Source organism: Atractosteus spatula, chromosome 2 (assembly GCF_055471065.1).
Source record: "Atractosteus spatula isolate fAtrSpa1 chromosome 2, fAtrSpa1.hap1, whole genome shotgun sequence".
Lineage (NCBI taxonomy): Eukaryota > Metazoa > Chordata > Actinopteri > Semionotiformes > Lepisosteidae > Atractosteus > Atractosteus spatula.
Window position 1 is genome coordinate 2,170,580 of NC_142707.1, and position 26,825 is coordinate 2,197,404.

A 26,825-nucleotide genomic window follows, 5' to 3' on the forward strand; every position below is an offset into this window, starting at 1 on the left:
GCCAGGAGAGGGTTAACACATTTTTTCCATTTCTGCTGCAACTCTCAGAGCTCCTGTCACCAGTCTGAGGTTTTAACTGTGGAAATGGAACCAGCTGCATTAATAAATCCTGTTGCGTGCTGTTTAAGCATTGCTGACATCCTGAAGGAGAGAAGTTCTTGTTGAAACTAAGCAGCCCTATTTAAAAACCTGCTAAAAGCAATTTAATGTGCGAAGCAATGAGAACCTGTTTACTGCAGATGAAGAGGAGCACTCACGTGCAGTGTTTCTATCTGCTTCACATCAGAATGGAATGTATACAGGCTTATAAAGTACACTGATGGATCAAGCTTGGAAGATTCCGATAAACAGACTGTCAGGAATGAGAGTTACATCTTCAATGAGACTGCTTTCCAAAAGCTGTGTGTCTGACAAACACAATCCAGTGCACCTTCCACAACATTCCACGCTAAAGGACAAAGGTCATGTACGCCCTCCGGCCAAAATATTAGGAACGCCACTAGCAAGTGTAAGGGGCTTTTACTTGCAGCCTAGTCCCATTCAATTCTTGCCCTCAGTTCATGAGGGATAATGCAGCCACGTGGCTGGAGCTTATTGAACGTTTGAGTATTTAGGTAGGATGGCTTTTTTGCTTATCTTTCTTGGTTAAGGAGTGCTGCCCCGAGCAGGGGGTGAGGACATGTGACCCTCATCCAGAGAGAGGAGATAAGCAAGGTGGAGATGGAGGGGAGGAAGAATGAAAGAGGGAAATGTGAAAGGAGGAGTCATTTGGATAGGAACTGTACAGCTCATTGTAGTATTATGATTAGGAGCAGCTGGGTGAGATTGACGTGATGGCCTAACCCCTCCTGAACTAATAAATTCCAGTTCCGGAAGCTTCCTCTGTCGAAGGGCTTGTTCTGCCCAGGGACGGTGGTGAAGACCTGCACATACTCCTCACGTCAATCGGGGATCGTTCATTTCCATGCCTGGGAGTCCCCCGTCTGCTGGCCACGGAGTGCAGTTGACTGGAGATGCATTGTGGGACGTCCTGCATTTCAAAGAGAGCCCATTTTGTCAGTGACCTGCTCACCGCCTTGTGTGATCAGCATTCCAGTGTGTGTGGAGAGGATTCACAGTCCTCATTTGATGCAGACCAACTGCATCAACCAAGGAAAGGTTTATTTAAACATAAATATATGAGAGCTGTCTCATGCTGTTTATAGACACAAATGAGCACTGACATTGTCCACTTGCTGTTGGAATAGCAGCACTAGAGTGCTCTGTAGTATCTAACGGCATGGAAGGCGTTGCATGAATAACTCACCTGTCGCACATCAAATACCAAATCAGCCTTGTAGGCATATGCATTGTATAGATGAGGTAGAGCTTGCCTGCATTCTGGAAGGTCTGAAATACTGTTCTGGTTCAGTAATGGTGCATCCAGCAGGGATTCCTGGATCTCGACCTGAACCCTTGCCCACTCCCACAACGGCTCCCTAGTCCTTAATCATGGGGCCTCCAATAATCAATAATCCCCAGGATGTCTGGAGTCGGGGAAGTTCAGAGGCTTAACTTACTGAAGCGGAAAGAGGATGTCACTGGGGCCGAGCGCACAGAGCGGGCCCCTGCTCCTGCGAGTGTTTCGTCTCTCGAAACCCGGAGTGAGGTTTCCGAATGTTACAACATTTCAGAACGCACGTTTAATTATTTCAGATGGCTGAATCACAACCATCTCAGGTTAGACTGGTCATGTCTAATGCAGTCTGAAACCAACACAGTAATAAAAAATAATGCGCTGAATAAAACCGTGAGGGCATAAAATAAGCGGTGCTATCCTCCACGCCACCATGCTTCCTCGAGAATCCTGGAGAGCAATACAATCTAATGGAAGGAGGTTTTGCAGGATGAAGCATCCAGCATTTTCCTGACAGTGGCAGAGCCGGGATTCCAAGAATGCACCTACAGTGCATTTGAATGAAGCCTAAGTGTGAACTGTTAGCACTACACTACTGTGTTGCAAAATTAATCCAAATGTTCAGATGAATTGATACCTGAACTGCAATCCTAACCCTACAAATATCAGTGCAATTATTCATAAACGCTCCTGAGCGCATAGTTATGGTCCTTGGGCAACAACAGTAGAGAACCTTAAAAGGAATACTCAGTCGTCCAATTTTTATTAGCAAAACAAAAACACCATGCTCATCATTTGAACATAAATTATAAGCCCATTTGTCAGAAACCTTTCAGAATGTTCAGAATGGAGTCAAACAAAAAACAAAACAAAAGTGCAAATATATACAAAACAATTCATTGCAGCGAGCGCTTCAAAGGAATCAAGTCTACACCTCCTTTAAAAAAAATAATTTAAAATTAACAATCTTGAACAATAACCATACAAAAAATATAATAATAAGCAATTAGGCAGATTGCAATCACCCAATTCAATCACTCACAATACAACTTCTTCTTCAGACACATTATAAATATATTCCATATTTCTTTCAAAGTGTAAACAAGTCGGTACTGTTAAGACAGGTTTAGACATGGGGAGGATAAAGCAAAACTAAGTCTTGCTTCTGCATGACTTTGGGAAAAACATTGAACTTGAACACCAGCTGAAATGTAGTTATGGACTCAAAAAATGACAAAAACCACTTATCTACTGAGAAACACCAAACCTCTGCACATACACTGAAGCCTCCCAGACCTGGGCCTGGAGGAATTCTGCATCTGCTGGGTTTCTAGATCTCTGCAAAAAGCAGGGAGAAGCTGGTACATGGGTCCAATTAAGCAATTAACGAGCTGATGTAGGTCGTTAAGAGTCGAGTTGGAATACCCCTTCCCCCCACAGACACGCCATCCCCCCCAGGACAAAGACTGGTCAGCTCTACCCCACACCCTCTCCCCCAGAAACAGGCTCTGTAGCTCAGGCTCGTTCTGCTCCTGCCAGCACCCGGACCCATCCAGACAGGACTGGCCAGCTCCAGCCTGCCACTGGACTCTTCACGTCTCCATCAGCTGAAGAACTGGGGGAAGGTGTTGTTAAACATCCAGCCATTTTTCGAACTGCTTTATCCAATTCAGCCGGAGCCCAGCAAGCAGTGGGTCCAAGGCAGGGTGCAGCCTGGACAGGATGCCAGTCCATCCCAGGGCTCGTTGAACATATAATTAGTTACTTGGATGGAATGAAATCCTGCAGACTTGCAGGACTGGAGTTGGACTCTGTTTCAGACGCTGTCTATGAGCTTGGAGACTTAATACATCATTGCAATCACAAAGAGCCTGGTTCTGAGAGATCAAAGATGGGCGTTGACGTTATCTTCTGATAAACACCACTTTAGAATAAGAAATCCCAAATGACTGGAGTGGTTCTGAATTCTGTTGCCCAAGCAATTTTTTTTCTTTTGCTCACTTTATTGAATTAACTGCATTCCAAAAAAACATGAGAAAGTAGTTAACCCAACTGATTGTCAGCAGTTTGCAGTGATTATTTTGACTCATCCGGATTTTGTATGTTATTGACTCATAAAAGTCACCATGAATAAAGCCAGTCATAAATAAAATCACCCCCCCCCCGCTTTAAAACTGAAAATTTGAAGATTATTCTATTCTAATTATCCCTGCTGGGGGTTTTAAATAATGAGCTCTGCTGGGACACTGCATTCTCTATTTACAAGTATATCATCCCTGCAAGCTGTGTTAAAACTAACTTATGTTCAAAGATTTGTATCTTTTAAACACAGCTCATCCTCATCTCTTGGAGAAAAATCAGATGCTGATTTCCTTCCTTAGGCTGCTTTAATGGGATTTTTGGGATCTGAGGGGCAGATCCAGCACATGTGAAATTGTTTGTACTGAGTGGTTCTGCACAACCCAGATTCTGCGCGGTAGCTGGACTGTCCGGGAACAGAACACCGGTTTACTGGGTGACCTTTGTCACCAGGTGCAGTAGCTATTGCCCTCAAAATCCTGTCCCAGAAGCACGTCTCAGTGACCGATCCTCTCGGGCTGGCTGAGAGACAGACTCACTGCTCCAGGAATCTAGCTCCCAGTCATGGCAGAATTCAGAGTACAGACGGGGGACTGCTGCCACAGCCTCGTTGATCGCTCTGTGCCCAGACACGGCTGGGATTGATTTTACCGGGTGCCTGGATGCGCCGAGTCGCTCGATTTTCAAAAGGTGTGGGGCAGAAGTCCAGAGAGTGGCGTGTTTCCTACAGAGAGGGGGATCCGCCCAGGCCAGCGAAGACAGCACGTGGTATCGTCTTCGGGCTCGTCTCAACGGTTCTGCTCCGGGTTGCCTGGTGTTTGGTTTGCGGACAAACGAGCTCAAACCCGCCCAGCAGGGCAGCGACTTGGCCTGCCTACTTCAAATAAATAAATAATAAATAAATAGAATAAATAGCTCTTCGTCAGATAGGGCAGAACTCAGAACCACATATTAAAGGAAAAACGTAACATTAGTTACGACTTATTTCTGTCGCCCTCTGTTCTTTTCTCTTTGCTGCCTTCTTAAAACAATTTTCATGAACACGCTGCAGAATCGGCAGTGTGGTCAAGGCACCTCCTTAGCAACAGCCCTCCTTGGACTAAGGCAACAGGCAAGAGCTCCTGGACATCAGGACATACTAAAGCCAACCTCAGCCATCCTGTCTTAAAACCTCTTGGATCTGCAACGAGATCTGAAGCTCATGAAACCAGTTTGCAAAACACGGTGTTTGTTTTCATAACATACAATGGGAGCTTTGAACTGGGCTATTTCTCCATGCATTTTACCAGCGGGTCGCTGGCCTGCCCACTGCCTCTGTGCTAGTGGAAAGCTGTGCGCTGACTGCAGTCCGTACAGGAACTGGCGACGGCTGGAGAGCTGGTACACCGAAGGTCCTGAACCCCAGGACCCCAGGACTCTGGGGGTATCAGCAGCACAGCTGGTGGCCAATCAGCGATAAACCAGCGTACTGGACAGCAGCTCCAAGAGGGTTAAGATCAGGCACTGGTGTTTGACGGGACCGAACAGGAAGATGCCAGAGACCCCTTCCAGCCGACCGAAACTCTGCCGGGTTTCAGGTCTAAACAGCTGGGAGACAAACCGAGCCAGCACACGGCTGAAACGTACGTTAACGGTCAGGCCCGCCGCCTGCTTCCGAAGGGAAAGCTTCTTCAAAACACAGCCAAATGAAATGAAGTGAAATAACATATACAATGTGGTCCACGCCACAGTGTCGCGATTGGGTCCTCAATGACATTGGCCAGCAGACACGCGGGTAACGGGTACCCAGGGGATGGAAACAGTTTGCAGGTGTATCTCCCCTTGGCACAAAGCAAGGCCTACTGCACCAGGTCAAGAGTGGCCAGCCCACAGTGCTCAAGGCTTCATGGGGCACCTTTAAATCAGTCGTGTCTCAACGCGTAGATCCTGTCGAATGAAAACATCAACCTCCCACAACCCTCCAGAACCAGAGCAGGGTCACTCCTGACCGAGCAGGCTGGACTGATACGTTGGTGGTGGCACTCTGTGACAGGGTCGGGCTTCCCCAAATCTCTCTGAAGGCCTTTGACAACGACAGCCCCAAATCGGCCCAACCCCCCCCCCCCCACAGCGACAGAGTGGAGCAGTCCAAGAGATTTCTGCTGCTCCCTCTGCTGCTGTGTGCGGCCACGCTGACCCCAGGCCGGCTCACCACTCGACTGCGGTCAGGCAGAGAGCCCAGGACTCAGGTGCCCCATGACCATGTCACAGGAGGGCCATCTTTACCCAGAGAACTCCTTTCACCCTTTCCTGTGCCAGCCTCATCACGGACACTCCACAGTCCATGTTGGCTCCCAATTTGAGTTAGACAATAACATTTCAGAAGGCTTGGTTAGGACGTGGGGAGAGGGGAGTGCCACCTCCAACTCCCTCACCCCCCGGATGAATCTTCATGAAAACCATGAGCCGCTTCTCCCAGGGTTTGGTCTTGTTGAGCTCGAGTTTCCACCCCGTCGCTGAGACGGGTAAAGGAGGCTTCAGGACACTGGGCTTCCGTCCAGCTGGCACCAAGAGGATTTTTATCTTCCTGAAGGATTTCAGATCTTCACAGGGGGCTTTATAAGACTCTCCTATATGGGCTGTCATCCTCCAAGGCTCCGGACAGAAACATTCCTGCCCTCTTTTAGAAGGTCCGTTCTAAACTATTCCCTCCACAGCACTGGCTGGTCATGGAATGTATCCTAGAGACTCCACAGCTGTCCGCCTCTCTACGATCGGGCAGTGAAGTAAGAGACAGGTCCAGTTTTCATCTGAACACAGAGGCATATGCAGAGGGGGGGGGGAATAAAAACAAATTCTCTCTGCGGACTCCACAGGCACAGCGGACCGAAGGCGCAGAGGTTTGGCCGAAGGAAACTGCTTCGATTTCCAGAGCTGGGCCTCCAGGGCCGCGCTGCGGTTCTGATCAATTGTCCGGGTCTGGCCAATGTGCGGCCAGCACCCTGAACCCTCTCCCCCCCCCCCCCCCTCCCCCCGACTCCCCACCACCCCCCTCACCTCCCCTGCCCCCGCCTCCTCCTGCTGCTCCCCTCCAGCCTCAGGCTCAGCTGCTCCCAGACATCAGGCTGATGGCCTGCTCCAGTTTGTGTCGCAGTTTGTGTTTGCGGCAGTACCCATCTCTGTCCAGCGCGGTCAGGATCTGCGGACAGAGGACAGGCAGAGGACCACTGAGAGGCAGAGCCAGAGAGGAAACCCGCAAACCTGCATTTCAGAGCTTTTCTGTCTTGTGAACCACGAGTACAGGGATGGCCACAGGATCTAATTCTGCATGAATCCAGCTGGCCGGGCGCACAGCTAAGGAGAAACAGACTCTTCCATTGTCGGATCTGGCCAGCACTCACCTCTTCCTTGTACTTGTTGATGTAGAAGTAAAGTTCGCTCAGCGCGCTCAGCGTGTTGAACTCGTTGGCGTGGAGGCGGGACTGCTCCACCAGGTAGGCGTCCATGTCCTGGTCGCTGATGCTGGGCATCTTGGCAATGTCCCGGTAATACCTGTGCCACAGGGACATGCGGGGTCAGAGCAGTGATGAGCCACCTGCCGCCTTATGAAAGGTAAACTGACAGTGTAGTGTTGCATGAATTGCCCTCTCTCCTCTCTCCTCTCTCCTCTCTCTGTACTCAGCATTACAAAAATCTCTACACCACGATGTTGTCACGCTACAGACACGGCTGCACCTCTGCAGCTGTCACTCTCGAGTCTGAATGGCTCAAACCCCAGGACAGTGGGAGTCTGGCGTCTACCCCTGGGGTGACCATGTGCCAGTGTGGCGAGTGCAGCTCTGAAGGAGATTTGATCCCGATCGATCGCGGACTCGGGGCACACACGGCGCCGCTCCCGAGACAGCACATATCCGCCCTGGGTCCACAGGCTGGGCCCTGTGCCGCAGCAGAGCTCTGCCCTGTCTAGACTCCAGAGAGGAGGGACGTCGCTCAGCGCACAGAGCCCTGGCACACCGGGAAGAGCAGCCGAGCGGCCGGGCGGCCAGCCTCAGGGCGGGCACAGGAAGGAGTTGTGGCTCACCTCTCCACCCAGGTCTTGTAGTTGGGGATGTCCTTGGCGTACAGCAGCTTGTTGGAGGGCGAGTCCTTGCCCAGCCGGTGCTCGGAGGTGGAGCAGGAGTCCATGAAGGTCTGGGCCACCACCGAGAGGCAGGCGTCCGTGATGCTGCTCTTGTGGATGTCGAACACGAACTGCGGGTTCTTGATCACGTTCACCCAGAACCGCAGCGGCAGGCTTGGCGGGGGACAGGGAGAGCGGCAGAGTGAGGCCGGAGGGCCAGAGAGGTACCGGACTGAGACCCCAGGACTGAGCGCAGGAGCTGTTTCTTCACTCACAGCCTGAGAGTGCGCTTCTCAAGCTGTCACTGGTGCCCGTCAAGAGGCAGCTGGCTGAGGTTTCAGGATTGATTAGCTGTTCAGTAATTCAATAAGCATAATGGACCGGGCAGTGCAGTTTGGACTGTAGCCCTTCGGATCCTCTCACGAGACAGAGGAGTGAGAAACAGCAGATGTGCGAGACTGAGAGCAGGCCCTGTGGCTTTCAAAGAGCAGCTTTTCAAACCGGAAAGACCATTTTCGCACAGAAGCAAAAGCATGACGGTAAATTAGAATTATGAAACCATCACCTCCAGTCCTGGTCCTGGAGGGCCCGTGTGAGCGGCAGACTTTCCAGATTTCTTTGATGCAACAGCACATGAAGAGCTGGGGGAAGCTGGTAAATCGGCCCCATGAATTCAATAACGAGCTGATTGGGCTCGTTAAAAACTGAGCTGGAAAGAAAACCTGCAGGCACGGCGCCCCGTCCAGGAGAACGACGGACCAGCCCTACTCTAAGTCATGCATACTGCCAAGAAAAGCCAATGCTCATTTTGCACTGGAGCACATTCTCTTGTCCTGTTTTAAAACACACTTTCACAAAGGTCCCCAAAACCCACATGGGGTTGTTCGACAAACTTACAATCCTGCTGCATGATTCCTGCACATATTACCTTCTGTATTAAACTCTTAATAATAATACCAATACTACTTCTAATTATTATTATTAATTACCACATTGGTAAGGCAATGCCTTTTTAAAACTGGGGTAGCTATACGCATTAAGACTTAATTAGTGGGACCCAACAGCAAAAAACGTGTAAAATGGCTCCTCACCAGTTGCTCTTCCAGGTGTGGCGCACGTCGGGGTCGCTGATCTGCCGCCGGTCGGCCTGCTCGTCCAGGAAGTCGAACATGTACTTGATGGCCAGGGGCAGGGCGCTGCCGCGGTGCGCCGTGCTGAACACCGTCTCGAAGAGGTCGTCCACGAACTTCTGCAGCGTGCCCTGCGCCAGGCGACAACAGGCAGCGGTAACGCTCCGGGCCCGAGCTCCGCCCGAGCCCGCCACCGCACGTTCCTGAAACTCGAACCCAAGCTGGGAGAGGAACTCGACTCACAGCGGCACCGAGAACAGCACAGGGCAGCGGTGCCCAGGCCTGGTCCTGCTGAGCCCCACTCCTGCCGAGCCCTTCATGGACTTCATGACAACACGATGAATCGGAGCTGTTGGCTCCCAGCTCTGAAAACATGCTGGAGCGTCAAGCGCTGTGCTTTGTAAGTGGAAATAAAATCCCAGGCTTGCCACGAGAAACAAAATGCAAACGTTCCAATGAAGTAATTTCATAAATCAATTGAGGGTCCAATTATCTAATGAAGGTATTAATGGGGGGCAGGAATGAACCCCAGCGGGTGTGGGGGGGTCACCAGGACCGGGACTGGGAACCGCTGGCTCAAGGGGACAAGTTGAACGCACCCTCATGCCCACACCCACTCAAGGCACACGCACAGCGCAGTCCTGCCATGCTGGGGTGGGACCAGATCAACACAGTTGTTCAGAAGCTTTAGAAAGGACGGAGTCCCCCAATAAAAAAAAAATATCAGCTGGCATTTCTTCACCTCACGCGACCTTCATGGACACACGGTATTTCATTGTATTTGGCACACTGCATACTGCACTATCTGGACATAATGTATTGCACACACCCTGGACACACAGCAGTTCTACTTATACTGAGTTATATTTAATTCAGTTTTCCCCAGCTGGCGGGCGCTGGGAAGGACGTCGGGGGGAGTAGTGTCGGAGTTCAGACGGGGTCACCGGACAGGAAGTGGGGCCCGCGAGTAGGGGGGTACCTTTGTGGCCAGCAGGCGTGTGAGGTAGATCTCGGAGACCATCTTGCTGCCGCGGTCGCCCTCGCGGTGGTCGGCGTGCTCGTGGTTCTTCACCAGGTGCCACAGCTTGGTGCCCGTCTCCTGGTCTGGGGTGATCATGGGCGCGCGGGACCGCAGGCTGTCCGGGCTGCTGGAGGTCCGCAGCAGGCTCTCTGTGCCACACAGACACCAGCCTCGCGTGAGCCATCGCCTGCCGCACACTCATCCTCACAAACCTCCCTCGCTTTCTCTACGCACCTTAAACACCCTTGCCTGTCACTAGCAGCGGATGCTCAGGGTGTTGGTGAGACGGGAAAGCAGCCCAGAGCCGCAGCAGCTCTGAGAATGAGGTGTGCAGCCGAGCTGTAGTAACAGCATGTGTTCTGCATGGCGAGTCGCTCTTAGTACACGGCAGTAGTCTTTCCTGGCGATTTTATCACAAAACAAGACATGGCCCGGGGAAAGCCAGCGATCCGATACGGAAAGTGATCAGGCTCTGGAAACCCAGAACCCTGGAATTGCTAATATCCAGCCCTTACGAACGTTCGTCCTGGAAAAGCTAAATAGCAATTTTGCACGTTCTTCTGGGATTTCACCACAGTAGACTCGTGTGACTCTTCTCATCTGAGCAAGTGTGGCGAGAACCTAAAGCACAGCACAGGTCAAGCTCGACCAGTCTGCTGCCATGGGCGTAGGAAAAACGTTCCCCCGATTTCCCAAGGACAGCTTGCAGGGAAACGAGCAGAGGGGCGCCTGGCGTGGGAAGGACGGCGGACTTACCGTATCGGCTGAGCGAGCGGGTGAAGGTGAAGGAGTTGGCGATGTTGTAGGCCGACACCTGCTTCTGCACCAGAGCCACCAGAGACCCGTCTGTCACCTGGAGACAGAGAGACAGAAGGAGGGAGCAGAGAGCAAGGAGCGTCAGTGTGTGTATGTCAGTGAGGGTTGTGTGTGTACGTCAGTGAGGGGTGTGTGTGTACGTCAGTGGGAGGGGTGTGTGTGTACGTCAGTGGGAGGGATGTGTGTGTACGTCAGTGAGGGGTGTGAGTATGACAGTGGGAGGGGTGTGTGAGCACGTCAGTGAGGGGTGTGTGTGTACGTCAGTGGGAGGGGTGTGTGTGTACGTCAGTGAGGGGTGTGTGTGTACGTCAGTGGGAGGGATGTGTGTGTACGTCAGTGAGGGGTGTGTGTATGTCAGTGGGAGGGGTGTGTGAGCACGTCAGTGGGAGGGGTATGTGAGCACGTCAGTGGGAGGGGTGTGTGTATGTCAGTGGGAGGGATGTGTGTATGTCAGTGGGAGGGATGTGTGTGTACGCCAGTGAGGGGTGTGTGTATGTCAGTGGGAGGGGTGTGTGTACGTCAGTGGGAGGGGTGTGTGTGTACGTCAGTGGGAGGGGTGTGTGTGTACGTCAGTGAGGGGTGTGTGTGTACGTCAGTGAGGGGTGTGTGAGCACGTCAGTGGGAGGGGTGTGTGTATGTCAGTGAGGGGTGTGTGTATGACAGTGGGAGGGGTGTGTGAGCACGTCAGTGAGGGGTGTGTGTACGTCAGTGGGAGGGGTGTGTGTGTACGTCAGTGAGGGGTGTGTGTGTACGTCAGTGGGAGGGATGTGTGTGTACGTCAGTGAGGGGTGTGTGTGTATGTCAGTGGGAGGGGTGTGTGAGCACGTCAGTGGGAGGGGTGTGTGAGCACGTCAGTGGGAGGGGTGTGTGTGTACGTCAGTGAGGGGTGTGTGTGTACGTCAGTGGGAGGGGTGTGTGTGTATGTCAGTGGGAGGGGTGTGTGAGCACGTCAGTGGGAGGGGTGTGTGAGCACGTCAGTGGGAGGGGTGTGTGTATGTCAGTGGGAGGGATGTGTGTGTACGCCAGTGAGGGGTGTGTGTGTGTGTCAGTGGGAGGGGTGTGTGAGCACGTCAGTGTGAGGGGTGTGTGAGCACGTCAGTGTGAGGGGTGTGTGTGTATGTCAGTGGGAGGGGTGTGTGTACGTCAGTGGGAGGGGTGTTGTGCGTCAAGCCTGTGCTGACCTGGTAGTGCGCCAGCGTGTTGAGTCTCTTCCAGTCGCTCTCAATCTTCGTGGTGACGTCTTCATCCTGGAGGACGATTCGGGTCAGACGCCCCTGCCGCCACTCTGTAGAGAAACCGCCAGCTCTTACAGAGCCTCACCAACACTCGGCCACAATTCACAGCCCTTCACTACACTGCCTGCAGTTTCACAGCAGTTTTACCGGCCACAAACAATCCATCACCATGTCGCACCTGACTTTCCAGACAGCTACAGCACGACGAGCTCAGGCAGCGCTGTGGACACTGAATTAATCTATAGCAGAAGCTGGCCATCGTCACATCGATGTTTGCTTTCTTCATACTTTATTAATAATCTTTCATTTATAAAGCATGTATAAGTGTCATCTGAAGAGTCTGTTCCCACGAATGTCATTACCCACTGCCCAGGCAGACAGCACTGCCGCAGTCTGGTACAGTAACACACAGCCGGGCGAGTTCAGCGGTAAATGAAATTAAAAGGATAGTGGTCCAGCCCTCCCCCTCATGGATTAAATAATTACAATAACGCCAACCGGAGAACAGCAAGGGCCCCGATTTGAGTGTCGAGGCCAGCCGAGGCCCGTCTAATTGGCACACATTAACAGGCAGCACATTAACGAACACCCTTTAAAAGCTCGGGGAGCGCTCTTGAGTTAACACAAGCCGAGGTGATTGTGCAATTAATAGCAAAAGCTGATTTTGGGGGGGATGATATCATTAGCAACAAGAGCCTCTGTAACACAAAGATTGCATGAAAAAAAGGAAAGTGTGTGCATGCGTGTTTTTTTCTAAAAAAGGACCAGTCCTTCTCGAGCGTTTCGTCAGGTTTTACAACCCTGGCCTTTGTGGCAAACTGGTGAGATTACTCCCCTCCATTGAGGAAACTGGTATAGATATACTGCACCATACATTGTATTAAGGCCTGCAGTTTCTAAAGTCCCAGGTAGATCAAACCCCCATCCAGTGCAAGACTGACTTATGCTCGATTCACTGTTGGTTGATTTCTTCTTCCAAAAACAAGACAGAGGGCTGAACTGTTCCTCACATGCTACAGCTGCAGGCCGGAGGCTGCTTACCCAGATCCATGTCCTCGGCCTGGGGCCTCTGGGAGTAGGGGATTCCCTTGTACACAGCGTCCAGCAGCTTGTCCTTCACCTGGGTCACCGTGTCGCAGTTCAGAACCTTCACCGGGATCTCGGTGCCGACCTCCCCCTCGGGAGGAACGCACATCAGCGTCTGAGCGAGAGAGGCAGCCGGCGTTGGAGAGAGGAGACCGTGATTCCCACCACCTCACCACCTGGCCAGTCTGCAGCGGGCATCATGCCAGCTAACACCTGGGCTCTACCCTGCCACACTGTGCCCCGGCTGGCTGAGCTCAGCGGGCTCTACATGAGCTGTACCCAGTCTGAGAGGGGAGCTCTGTCGTTGTGACAAAGTGACAAATACACCCCACGCTGAAGAGCAGAGAGAGGAAACGAGGTTTCAGCTCCCAGGCCCATTCTGGTATGATCAAAGCCTTCACACCTGAAACGGCTCAACGGCCGAATTCTCAAGTGCCCTCTTTCACTCTCGGCATGGAATTACCCCCTGCTTGTTCACACGGTCTGCTCTGAGGGCCGACAGGGCGCCCTTCCTGCCCGCGGGCTCCTGCAGACTCTCCCTGTGTGCATCCCCAGGCCAGTGCGGTCTCGGCTTCGCATAACCTCTGCGAGACCCTTGTCTCCCCAGCCTGCACCCTGCTTTACCATACTACAGCGCACTCCACAGCGCTTTTACCACTACACACCACAGCTGGGAGGACTTCACTGCACTCACCTTTATCTGATCTTGCACCAGCTACAAATTACCTGTTCCCCAACGACACCCTAAATAACACACCAAGGACTGCCGCCTTTTCAGCCTCGCTATCATTGCTATTTGCTCCTTATTTACAAGCTTCTTTTTTTCTGCTTCGGCTAATTAGCCTTTGAGGAAAACACTCTTACGACAATCCTGACACCCCTTCTATATTCATGTATCCATATATCCACAAACGCCATCTCTTCCTGTGCTCTCGGGGAGTTAATCAGGTTATTAAAGCAATCTGCATCTGGAACAACCACACGAGCAGCTGCAGCAGCGGCTCGCTAATCATTAAGGAAAGTCAATTTTGCTCCCATGCGCTACTAAAAAAATATTATTTTTAGGAGTGATAAATTTTTGATTAAAAACCAATTACACAGCAAATTAGACAGCTCTCAAGGAATGGGGGAGGCTTACGCGGGGGGGAAGAGGGGAGCTGGGCTCAGGGAGAGCAGAGGATTGTTCGCAGGAGGATGGGGGTGTGGGGTATGGATTTGGCCGATGGGGCTCGTGCAGTTCTAAGAAAAAGGATGCACACCTGTTCCTCAGACCTGCGGACAGACCCTTGTCCACCATCAGCGGCAGCACCTCGTGTGTCGGGGCCGTTCTCGGGCCCTGAGAAAGTGCCCGTCACGAGACAGCTGACCAGTACATCTTGGGAAGCCCAGTCTCAGCCCTCGGACCTGCTGACCTCCCTGCCTCAGCTGTGCCATGGCTCTGGCGCGCCTCTTCTGAGGTTCCTGGGGTCGGAGGACCCTTGCAACTGGCCCCGCCGAGCTCGGGGGAACCCCGAGACCGAGCCATGACGCGCCACCGCTGAGGCACGCCTCCGGACACGGAGCCCAGCGCGCCACAGATCCGAGCGCCCCTGAGGTCCCATTCCCCAGGAGAGCGCGGATCGCTGCTCGACTCCGGCTGCCCCACGGGGCCTGCAACAGGCTGGACCACACTACAGGGACCTCCGCCCACTTAAGAGCTGACTCCCTTGACAGCTGACACAACCGCTCGTGTTTAGTCTGATGGGGAGGATCGATGTAGGAGGTCAGCTGAACCTCTGCCTGACTGACAAGCCTGGAGGATCGCTGATGGCAGGAACCTTAATGATCGGGGCAGGAATACTTTAGCAAATCAGTGCGTTGTTTCCAACCCCAGAATGATTAATTATGCACGGCTCTTAAAGGTAATAGCTCTGATGCTGTTGTTTTTACATTTTTTATCAGTCCTATTTACCCCTGCGGCCCCCTCATGCTTTTACACAGCGCGTTCATTGCCAACATCCCATAAATCATTGACTGTTTAAATGCAGTATTTAATGGCGATGGTGCTGGCCTGCGCCGGCTGCCGAGCCCCGCGCGGTGAGAACAGCTCGTCTTTATTCTGCGCGCAATAAATCGCTTCATTTCTGCAGAGCGTCACGCGACCCTGGCGGGCCAGCGCGATTGATGACTCTGGTCCGAGGGCCGTCTCTCTGGGTCGGCTTACAGCCCCCAGAGCCATTGTGGAAGATTATCTGCTTGGCCATTATCTGACCACTGTCATGGCTGCACGCGCAAAATAAAGAGCTTGATTTCTCTACGTCGGCGTGCCGCCCCTGAGCTGATATCGGATCCCCTCCAGACTCTCTTACAGTCTGGTCTGCTGCAGACCAGTTCACCTAGGTGTCACCATGGCCTCCCCAGGACACTGGACCAGAAGGCCAGTGTTTCTCCATCACTCCACCATCTGGAGGGTGGGATCTGTGTGTGAAAGGGTTAAGCTCTGTGCCAGCGGAAGAGGCGAGACAGACACCTGTGGTGTGGAACGTGTGCACAGAGGGTATGTGATTTCACAGCACCTGGAATTTCCCAATGAAAAGCCAAAAGTAAAACTGCTGCAGGCAGTGCTGACCTTCAGCATTAAACAAAGGTCCTGACTATTTGGCCATTAAAGATCTGAGGAAACTGATCAATAGAGCAGGGGTCCTAATCGTTGTGTCCTGACTAAAATCCAATATGGTCTTGCACAATCTGTCCTCCCTAAACATCCCCCTTAATTCAACAGGTGAAGCAATTTAGACCCCTGATCTACTGCGTAGTGATTCTGCTGGTGCAGAATGGCTGCTGTGCGTCACCCACATGGCTCTTTACTGGTGGATGAAGTGAAAAGTGCGAGTAAAGTCAACTGGGATCCTTTTGGATGAAAAGCGCTCAACAAGTGCAAGGAACTCTAATTATTATTACTATGGAGGGTGTAATAGTAGGCTTGTAGCGCTGTCAGTAACAGACACGCCTCTCCACCAATCGGCATTAACTCTCCTGCAAGGCGCTATGGAGCTCACAGTGTCAAAGAAGAATGAGCCCCACAGGTGGGCGGGTCTGCGGGGCCTCTTTCTCCCCCAGACAGGGCAGGAGTTGTAGCTGTAATGGGAAATTCCACACCGGAGGGAGCAAAGAGCAATGGAAAGAAGGCTGCTGGCGATCGAGTCGCGAGAGAGTCTCACCAGCTGCTTGTAGTCAATCTGCTGGCGGATGAGCTTGTCCTCGCTGAGGGAGTAGCGCGCCTCGCCAGTGATGGTGTCGATGGGCCCTTTCTCCATCTGCTGCTTGATGGCGCAGTAGAGCATGAAGAGAGGCTCCCCAGCGCACTCCTGGAGTGGGCAGAGAGGAGGAGTGGAGAGGGAGGGAGAGGAAGAGGACCATGGAGGAAGAGTGGAGAGGAGGAGAGAGGGAGAGGACCATAGAGGAGGAGTGAGAGAGAGAGGAAGAGGACATGGAGGAAGAGTGAGGGAGAGAGAGGAAGAGGACCATGGAGGAGGAGTGGAGAGGGGGAGAGAGGAAGAGGACCATGGAGGAGGAGTGAGAGAGAGAGGAAGAGGACATGGAGGAGGAGTAGAGAGGGGGAGAGAGGAAGTGGACCATGGAAGAAAAGTAAGGGAGAGAGAGGAAGAGGGGGGGGGGAGATGGAGGAGCAGATGAGGGAGGGAGGAAGAGGAAGAATGGAGGGAGAGTAGGAGAGAGGAAGGGGGGCAGATGGAGTGAAGGAGAAAGAAAGGGACAGAGAAGAGGAGAGAGAGGTAGAGAGATTGAGAAAGAAGGAGAATCAATCTTCATTCCAAGCAGCCTTTGTTAAGAGCACAGAAGTCACCAATTACCCACTTAAAAGCTTTCGATGACTAAACAGTGGCACTGAGACAACACCATGATTTAGGCCTTTCTGACGTTATTAATTAAAGCTTGACAGCCCATCTGCAGAGGCCACAGCACGGCGGCACGTGTCTACCAGGAGAAGAACACGGTCTAACAGGAACTGAATCAAGCCTTTTTATGGTTTTTAAATTATTTGTCTGCACACACGTGGCTGAGGATTGCTACAAGCCCCTTTTGACAGACTTGTACTGGGTACCTTTAAAGAGCTATTCGATAGCATTTTCCAAGGCTAGCAAGGGCTTTGCACGACTTACCTCGTTAAGATGTTTTTAACTGAAAAGTGGGATTTGTCTCATGCCACAGATCTCTCACTAGGTTCTTAAGGCTCCAGTATGTTTAGCGCTTAATATTTTATTAGCCAATTTGTCATTGTAAATGACATTTAGAAACTTTGCAGCATGACCTTAATGCCATTTTAAATATCACTGAAGGAGTAAAAAAAAAACAGATGAAAAGCCTGTTTTCATAGTTAATCATCCAGCAGCTGCAGTCATTTATCAAGCATTTAAATGAGCGAATGTTAGCATTCCTAAGGCTGTGAAACTGCTGACTAAGTGACCCCTGGTTCAGGAAAAGAAACCGTCACCAGTGGACAGGAGAACTCCTGCCATTGGAGACCAGGAGGAACGTCGCCTGTCAGGGAGGGAGCAGGACAGGGCCACTGCGCGCACTGAAAGAACCTGTGCCTGTTAGGAGTTAACAACCAGGTGCTGCAGAGGTGTGTCATTGTTTCCTACACTCCTGGCTTGCCTGAATTTCTTCGAGGTCCCTTGAGTGGAGGTGTGTAAGTCATGCATCCTACACGTGATTCAGCAACACGGAAGAGAACAGGGTCTTAGCAGATCAGGGTCTTGGTAATTGCTCAAGTGTGACCTAACTGCTAAATTTCTGACCTTTTCACACCTTAGATGGTAAGAAACAGCTACTGTACTGACCAAGCACAAACGGATGTTTTTGTACGAGAATAAAAGCCCGTTGCTGCTCTTAGGAGAGTGAGCGAGAGCTGTGAGTGTTATCCTGTTCACTTCTTTATTGTAATGCAGAAAACCTCCAGCTGGATTTCCCAGAGTCGTGGGGTTAATGAGACGGGGGTCTAACGCCGCGTGCGGGCGGGGCCGGCCTCACCTTGAGGAATCTGTGCAGCAGGAAGGTGAACCAGTTGGTCAGCATCTTCTCCGCCACCGACTCCGTTCTGTCAAGACAAGACGTCAGAGCATCCCCTGAATTTGTCATAGTCAGGAGTTTCAAAGAGGCCTCGAGAGGAGCAGGCAGGGGTCGTTGCAGGGACTGGAGGGGACTGAACCTGTTCGGTCTTGAAAGGAGAGGACCCCCAGGGGTCCCGGGACCAGTGTCCAGAACCCTCAAGGGCCTCGACAGAGCCAGTCCAGCGACTTCCCCAGCACCAAGCAGATCAATTGACTATTAACCACAACATGGACCAGATGGGCCAGACAGCCTCCTGTCGTTCGTAACTGTTCTCATGATCTGATGAAATAAGAGGGGGACGGGTCTAATTGATCAATGCCATTGGGAAAACGGCCCCCCTCCCCCCTCACCGGCGGAGCAGCAGCTTGGGGTGGTTGCGGTTCTCCAGGTTCTTCTCGATGAGGTCCGCCAGCAGCTGCTTGAGCACCACGGTGGCGTACTCCATCCTGCCCTGCAGCGCCGCCATCAGGAGGGAGGCCACATTGCCGCGGTCCCGCATGGAGAAGGAGCGCTGGGCCTCCAGGGTGTGGATGAAGGTCAGCAGGAACATCTTGTTGTGGAGCAGCTGGCTGAAGAGACGCAGGGCTTTCTCCACACTGGCTGGAGACTGTGAGCACAGAGAGGGGGGAGGCAGAGAGGGTTGATGGAGGTAGAGGGAGAGAGGGAGGGAGTGTTCGTGGAGAGGGAGAGATGAAGGGAGTGTCGATGGAGAGGCAGAGGACAGGCAGAGACAGTGGGAGGGCAGGACGACAGAGCAAGCAGACAGAGACGGTTCGGCAGATTGAGAGAGAGGTAGCAGGTGAGAAGAATGGACAGGAGAGCAGGGAGGAGGATGAGCAGGTGAAACGAAGAGGATGAAGAGCAAAGGGAGATGGAGAGGGAAAGACCAGGAAGAGACCGGTTACTGACACAGCAGAAGAGAATCCTCAGCACTTGGAGATATCGACGGAATCTCCAACACAACCGCACTGCCCTACTGATCGCTTTCGCATTGTTAATCAGCATGGCGTGCCCCGTGTATTTAATAAATATTATTATATTAGAATTGTATTATAATAGGATATTTCATGTACAAGGCGTCCTTACATCCAGCTCCTTCAGCACAGGGTGCTCCTCGATACCAGGGAACATGACTCTCATGGCGTAGGTGCGATACTCCAGGAAAGGGATCTTCACCCCGTCCATGTCGTTAGTCAGCTCCTGGATGTCCGTCTGGAGCTCCGCAAACGCTGACGCAGCACACAGAAACGAGAATCAAACCCCAGCAGGACACAGCCACAGCCCACAGATGTCTGTCACACACACACACACACACACACACACACACACACACACACACACAATCACAACACTTTCTCTCCACTCTGCCACTCTGCCACTCTGCTGAGTTCCTGTCATAAGGGACTGGGCAGATGCAGCTGTTTGGGCTCTGACCACCATTAAGTCTATAAGTGTCTTTGGATAAAGGTTGTGCTCAGACTGAAGTGGGGCTTAATTCTGTGGCCACTGTTTACCGCATCTGCACAGTTCAGTTTATTTGTCATCTGCACAAGTGCAATGAAATGCTTCTTTGCATGTGCGCTCCAGTACAAAGACATTAAAGGAATCACCAGAAACAAACACAGAACAGCAGCAGGAACAACAACAAGTGAAATAAAAGTCAGACAAGCAGAGTGAGGCAAACACAATGGTTGTGCGTATTTCTGTACAGCGCTCTGGGGTGCTCTGTTACGGAGGGCAGCACACCAAGCAAAGATGGGCTGATCTTACCTTCCTTACACTCCAGCGCCACTCTGGACTCCAGGTTGTCCATCTGCAGCTGCAGGCGCTTGAGGGTGCGGTCGGCGTCGCGGGTCTTGCGCTTGTAGGCGATGAGCACGGCAATGATGGCGACGAGCAGCAGCCCGCCGCCCACCCCGATGCCGATGATGGCGGGGAGGGTGAGGGCGCTGTCCGAGTAAATGTGCAGGGTCCCGGGAGAGAACTCCAGACCGCCCACCACGATCTGGAGAGACGACACCACCACGAGTGGAACCATCGGTCAAGAGGCTTTTGTTTCCCCTCAGGGGGAAGAAGTCTCAGACAGGAGTATATCAGACTTGCAAATCATGAGCAGATTAAATAAGATTCATTCTTTCAATTAAACAGCTTTAGAAATTAGGAGGAGATCCCCAGTGCTCTATCAGTAAGTGCGCTTGTCTGCACACATGGTTGAGATCCATAATCGTGGGTTTGAGCCTGGGTCATGTTACTGTGACTGGGATTTCCCAAATGGAGGCACACTATCAGCCAAGCGCCACTGAGACAGTGGGATTAGCCAGGGCTCTCACTACAACCTAGCGCCCCCTTTGGCCTCCCAGGTGCTTGCAAGCTTGTGGTGCTGTTGATGATAGACATGCCCCTGCTCCAATCAGCACCGATCCTCCAGCTGGGGGCTGTGCTGACTGCGAGATGTTAAAAGATGATTGGTCAGAAGGAAGGTGGGAGGAGGAGCTTGTCCACACTTCCTTGTTCTCCCCTGGGTTCTGGGTTTTGTAGCTAATTGCTGAGATGTGAAAATACTCATCACTGGGTTTACAAAGCTGGGGGTTTAACAAAAGGGGAGAACTCTGTCCTGAGAGATGTTTGGAAAAAGAGTCCCCATACGCAAGTGACAGGGGTGACTGAGCGTACAGGCTCTGGTCTCAAGAGGTGACAGAAAACCATTCAGTTAGTCTGGATGTGTGCAGAATCACGCCGCTCGCTAGAAAAGGAACAAGGGTTTTTACTGTTGTGCAGAGGGGAGAAGGGGGAGTTGGGGGCCGATGGCTGGAGGTCACTGTGCCAATTAACACCGACTTCCTACAGCCTTCCCTAACGAGTTTCACCTTTAGAGTGTCATTAGCCGACTTCTCCGGCACATTAATTATTGAATATTACCCATTACAGAAAGAAAAAGGACCTGAGAATGCTGCCAATAACTGCCTGCTGATTAACACCCAGACCAGACCGTCTCTCTCTCTCTCCCTCTCCCTTGCCACCTCGCCTCTTCCAAACTCCAGGACTCCCTCAGGACATCACGCTACCTGCCTATCACTGCCTGCAGTTCCCAATCAAGGCTTCTTTCCACTGCCCAACACCATTTTTTGGCATCCCAGATTCCTATATTGGGATTAACCGGCTTAAAGCAATTCAGCGCAGACTGGAGCAGACAGAGGTTTAAAAGATTCAGCTTTAAACCTTTCAACCTTGAACCAGGCAACTACTGATCGACCCCCAAATTCATTAACCTTTTCTAGTCCGACTGTCCTTGGGTTTTGAGTCTAGCTTGTGACTGAGACTGAAACACCTCATCCCACCCCATGTGAGCACATCTGACCTGAATTATCGGAAAGAAACGAGCAGACTGGATGAAAAACATTTCAAGGATGATATAAAGCACTGCCTTTGTCTTGTTTAAATTTCAGGGGTGTTCCAACAGCTAAAACCCTCATCTTGATTTGTCTCCTCTGCATTCTATGTCTATAAAAGCTTCATTTTTTATTAGCATGAAAGAGACACCCTGTGCTTTCAGCAAAGGTTTTATCAAAGTGTTCCACTCCAGCAGAAATATCTGTAAGACTGTAGTAAAATCCACATGAAGAAAATGGCAAAGAGAGGCCCTTTGCCTTCAACACAAAATAAAAAAAACTGGATTTTTTTAATACCAAGAATACTACTGAAAGCTGCTTCCTCATTGGCTCTCAAACAGTCAGTACAGCTCCGCCCTCTTACCGTGACTCGCTGTTCTCCAGTGAGGTCCGGCGAATCGCAGAGCAGCTGAGACTCTGACACAGTTAACAGGCAGGGGGTTTCACCAATCAGCACGGTGTAATTGAGGCGGGTGTTCCCTGGGGCGGGAGGAATCAGGTTTTTCCCCTAGTGGTACGACAAAAAAAAACAGGACCAAGTCTATTTGGGTTGTGTTACTGGTGGATCATTGCAATTACAAAACAAACCCCAGAGCAAAAAAAAACAAAAAACAAACAGGAAAAGAGGTAAACAGGAATTGGGAAGTTTTGGAATACATTTCTTTCCTGGAAGTGACTGGAAAAGTCCCTCTGCAGGTTTTAGCTCAACTGCTGAACTCAAGCAGCAAACACAAACTCAACATCAATTTAAAACAAACCCTGAGCACCCAGCTCAGAGTGTCTCTATCCATTAGCAGCATTACGCAGAGCCAATTAGTTCCATCAAATTCTCAATTCCCAGGGCCAAAACAAATATTTCCTTTTGTTTTCAGATCACATCACAAGAAATGTTAGAGGCAAGTGCAGTATATTTAGGCATGAAGCCAGGCTCTACAGAAAGTGATTCAATTTTTCAGTAGGTTAATTTCACAGGTTTTCTACTCCTGATTTTCCTGAAAATCCACTGCTAAAATTCACTACACCACCTCCTCTCTTTTGTCTCTTTCCCTTCTAAAGAGAAATAAGTGTGATTTTTTATCGCTTTCTCAGACGTCCTCGTGGAATAGACGTCACTTCTGCTCTGGCCTGCACAGTCAGTCAGAGACTGGCCACCCAGGGCTGTGGTCCGGCCCTTACTGACAACACAGGAGTGCTCTCCTGGTCTGCCAGCGTCTCTCGGGAGGAAATTGTCTGCAGCCTGAGATGCCGGAAGACCGCTGGGCCCTGGAACTGAACGTTTCTGACTTGTCCCTCTCTTTGATGTCGCGTGAACGCCTGACTGGAAGAGCACCATCGCCTCACTTCTCTGCGTCTGCTGCCTCTGTGCCTCAGGGCGGGCAACAGCCCGGCTCTTGAACAGCGAGCAGATTGAGACGGCACCCAGACTGCCATCAATTCTGAACCGGAGTGAAATGGGGATGACAGAAGACAGTGTCCCCAAGGCATACTGAGTCAGTGTCGTGCGCTTGAAGAACTAATGGCTCATCTAAGAAAATGTTCAAATTAATATTCTGAGTCTCTTGTCCTTTGTCACCTAAAATATAACATTGTGCGTGACAGTTTTGAAGGATGTATTAATATGCAAATGTGTCTGTTTTGAGAACTCTAATCAGCTGTATCGCTACAGAGAGACCCTCACCATGGGCTCAGACAGGTGACTGCTCTGGCTCTGCACAGACACCCGGTGGACCGGCTCTTACTGAGGCAACGCAGGGCACAGCCCTGTACTCTCCTATTCTGCCTACTGTATGTCTGCATCCATTTTTACCGGCTAAGCAGGTTTTAACAACAAAGCTTAGAGAAGTGAGGAACAAACAAAGTGCTTCTTACTTTTAAGATGATAGGGGATCCAGGCTTGACCTCCAGTATCCCAGAATTCCCAAGTGGGTCGAAGGTGGGGTTGGGGTAGTAGGTGAAGGGGGTCCCATTAAGGGCAAGCAGGGAGGTTACGTGGTCCAGAATGAAGCCAAACTCATCGGGGTGCAGGCCTGATTCGGGGGGCAGCCGCTTAGTGTAGGTGATACGGGGCGCCAAGCAGGTCATCACCGAGTCGTTCACAACATGACACACCTAGGCCGGAGAGAGGGGGAGGGAGGGAGAGAGCGAGACAGGACAGAGCAGGAAAGAGAAGAGGAGGTCAGCGTGCTGGAACATCTGACACTGCTAACACTGCCGCTTAGTCAGAGAGAGAGGTATAGGTCACACACAATCCCAGAGCACTGGGTCAGAGGAGGAGCACACAGGTGCACACAGGAGCTCACAGGTGCTCACAGGTGCTCATAGGTGCACACAGGTGCACACAGGTGCACACAGGAGTTCACAAGAGTTTACAGGAGCAGACAGGTGCACACAGGAGCTCACAGGAGCTCACAGGTGCACACAGGAGCACACAGGAGCACACAGGAGCACACAGGAACTCACAGGAGCAGACAGGTGCTCACAGGAGCTCACTGGTGCACACAGGAGCTCACTGGTGCACACAGGAGCTCACAAGAGCTCACAGGTCCACATCACAATTGAAAGAGACGCAAAAGACAAACACAAAGAGGAAAAGCACAACAGAAATCGCCAACATCTGAGGCTCAAATTAACCACCGAAACATCAAGGGCTGTGAATGTTCTAAACGGCTGTACCAACGAGAATGGAAAGTTGTGAGCATTTTCTTTCGCCATCAATGAACACACGTGTTTGTTCAAATCACGAAGCTCAAATGGGCAACAAGTCTAACGCTGTGCTCCTCTGCAGGAGGCTGTGCTAGCGCCGTCCAGCAGCTCGAGTGAAGTCCCGCGGAGCCCCGCATTCGGAGCTGGGCAGTCACATCCCTTGGGGGTTAACGATACAGTACCATCACGCTGTGTTGAGTCCACAGGAGAAACCCGTTTCAGGAGGAAACTCTCCATATCAGAGTGGAACCACGTGTTTTAATTCTCCATTTCACAGCCAAGTGCTCGCTCTGCCTGCGCTCGGCGAGAGACAGGGCAGGGCGATGAGGCCCGCACTTACGTTGGTGGTCTCTACGCCCCCATACTTGGCCCGCACTCTGGGCTCCTGGATGGTGAGCAGGTTGGTGCCAGTCACAGTGATGGGAGTGCTGCCGCTGGAAGAAGAAACACAAGATTCCGGTTAGTGGGAATTAGGGGTGCGCCTCGCTCCCTGGACCGGATCGCAGCTGAGGGGCTCCATTTGTTTTGCGGTGATTAAAACCTTATGCAATATCCCACGTGCTCTCACCACCGTTCAGACTGAATACAACCTCCCTCAGTTTTAATTCTGCGCTTTGCACTACAGATCCTGAAGATCCACCAAGGCCATGGGAACCCCCATACATCAGTTAAACTCTGCAGTCGTTCCTAAACCGGCTCAAACAGAGAGCGTCCTTACTACTACACAGCTGGAACGGGCAAGTACACGTATTTTTCAGTACAATAAACAATGCATTGATTACACTGAAAGGATGCATAATAATAAAGGATGCATCATAATTACATGTAGTTTCTAACTGTAGGCTCACTGTAAAGTGTTACAACATTGCCTGTTCTATTGCCTTCCCCCATTACCTAGAAGACTAAAACGTATCAACATAAACACTTCTTCAATCTGCAACCCCTTCGCTCCGAATAGGAAAGTTATGATTCTAATGGCGGTACAGGGGGCCGCTAGAAATGGGAAATTCTAGGGCTCTGGGCTGGATACTTTTTTCCAGCCAATGATTTACAACTCAGCAATCCCTTCTGCTAACATCAAGTCTCAAGAACTGCACCAAACGTGAGAACTGTATCCCTGTGTCTGGTGCAGTTCCTGTAACCGCTGTAGGGGGGCGCTGTTCTATTGTGGCCAAAGGATGACGCAGGGCGGTGAATTCAGGGGGTATTCGAAGCGTACTCGAGGATACTCCAGCCGGGCTCCATGCTGGAGACGATGGGGTCCTCCGTGTAGGAATAGTGGGTGTCCGGGCTGATGATCTCCGCCTTGTCGATGTACAGCTTTATGTTCGTAGGTCCCGGGGCAGCCAGAGAAGGGGGTGTCTGGCACACGATCTCCTGGACACTCCTCCTGCAAAACAGAAACACCCCACAGCTTGTGAGACCTTGTCTGAACCTTCAGCTTCTAAAAGAGCCCCCCAGGTTCCTTCTGGAGATCAAGATCCTTGAGTCCTGAGAATTTGCTTTTTGCTACATCCTGATTTTAAAAGAATCATGCCTGCAAAACTAAAAAGAGAAACGTCTGTTAAAGCTGGTCAGGTCAAGAGCGCAGGATTAAGAAATAACCAAGTGGTTATTTTTGTGATGCTGCATGAAATTTTAAAAACCTTCAGCTGTGGATCTGTGGATTGTTAGCCTTATCTCAAATTGTATTACTTCAGTCTACTTCATTTAATGGAAACTTGATTACTTGTTCTGCTTAAATAGTGCCACTAATGGACTGTAGACTGTCAAGAATCTGCACCAGATTCTTCACCAGTGGTGGTATTGATCTGTATTGCACTTCGCAGATCAGGCTGATTCCTTGACACCAGCTGAGTGAAACTTCCTCGATAACCCACAAGGCAGGGAACTGGAATCTGCTGCTGCGAACGAGCAGAGTTCAACACCAGGAAACCAACCAGACTCCCAGGGCACAGCGGCTTGATCCAGTTCAGGTTTTACTACCACCAACTGGTGCCGCCCTGATGAAACAGAAAAGCATGGATTTTAATGTGATTTAAAATAACATTAAACAAAGGCCTGTCTGTGCAACTGGGAGTCTTATCTGTTCCCTTTTTGCTGGCATGGTAGCTTGGCCGGTGTGCTGGAGAGAGCTGGGCTGTGCTCACCTTATAAACTGGCACTCTCCTTGCCCCAGGAACACTGTGACGGAGCTGCCAGCATCAAGGTGTCTCCCCGAAACCGTGATCACCGTCCCTCCTGAAACCGGCCCGCGGTCGGGATGCACCTTGTTAAAGCTGGGCGTCTGGGGGCGAACAAAAGACAGGCATGAAACATCTGGACACAGCTGTTCTCTTCCTGTTCTCAGCCTGACGGGCGGTCCTGCAAACTGCACGGGTCTGATTAGTCCCCGATCTAGTTTACTGAGAGACTGTGACCCGGCCGAGTCTTAACCCCTTAACTGGCAATTGCTAACCGGTCACTAAAATCAAATTTAGACATGAAAAATGGCTCCTTCGTGCCTTGTATCAAACGCTGTGCTGAGGAGAGGTTGAGGAAAAAGAGAATTCACACTTTCATAAACAATGTAATGGCGTCCTGTGAGAACACGACTCAACCACACAGCTGAGCAGGCAGACAGTCCGGTGACCTGAATCATGCAGGGCTTATTAACCTCTATATCAGGGGTCACCAGTCCTGGTTCTGGGGCGCTGGTGTGTTTGCAGGTTTCTCAAGTATGTTTAAGCAGCTGGGAGCTGTTGGTAAATGGGTCCAAT

The 26,825-nt window shown here is 51.3% G+C and overlaps 1 protein-coding gene across 1 annotated transcript in view; it reads right to left on the bottom strand.

Moving 5' to 3' along the window:
- Positions 1 to 6,521: 6,521 nt before the first annotated feature.
- Positions 6,522 to 26,825, bottom strand: part of plxna3 (plexin A3) — a 133,318-nt gene continuing 113,014 nt past the window's right edge. The window contains exons 15-32 of the mRNA XM_088937736.1: positions 26,217 to 26,353; positions 25,286 to 25,456; positions 24,407 to 24,500; positions 23,233 to 23,472; positions 21,728 to 21,871; positions 19,745 to 19,979; positions 19,061 to 19,203; positions 18,325 to 18,581; positions 17,894 to 17,960; positions 16,063 to 16,209; positions 12,818 to 12,977; positions 11,723 to 11,826; positions 10,482 to 10,578; positions 9,684 to 9,874; positions 8,666 to 8,835; positions 7,536 to 7,748; positions 6,856 to 7,006; positions 6,522 to 6,653 (exon numbers count right to left, since the gene is read on the bottom strand). Of these exons, the coding sequence (XP_088793862.1) occupies positions 6,558 to 6,653; positions 6,856 to 7,006; positions 7,536 to 7,748; positions 8,666 to 8,835; positions 9,684 to 9,874; positions 10,482 to 10,578; positions 11,723 to 11,826; positions 12,818 to 12,977; positions 16,063 to 16,209; positions 17,894 to 17,960; positions 18,325 to 18,581; positions 19,061 to 19,203; positions 19,745 to 19,979; positions 21,728 to 21,871; positions 23,233 to 23,472; positions 24,407 to 24,500; positions 25,286 to 25,456; positions 26,217 to 26,353 (2,817 nt within the window). The 3' untranslated portion in view covers positions 6,522 to 6,557. The remainder of the gene's footprint in view (positions 6,654 to 6,855; positions 7,007 to 7,535; positions 7,749 to 8,665; positions 8,836 to 9,683; positions 9,875 to 10,481; positions 10,579 to 11,722; positions 11,827 to 12,817; positions 12,978 to 16,062; positions 16,210 to 17,893; positions 17,961 to 18,324; positions 18,582 to 19,060; positions 19,204 to 19,744; positions 19,980 to 21,727; positions 21,872 to 23,232; positions 23,473 to 24,406; positions 24,501 to 25,285; positions 25,457 to 26,216; positions 26,354 to 26,825) is intronic.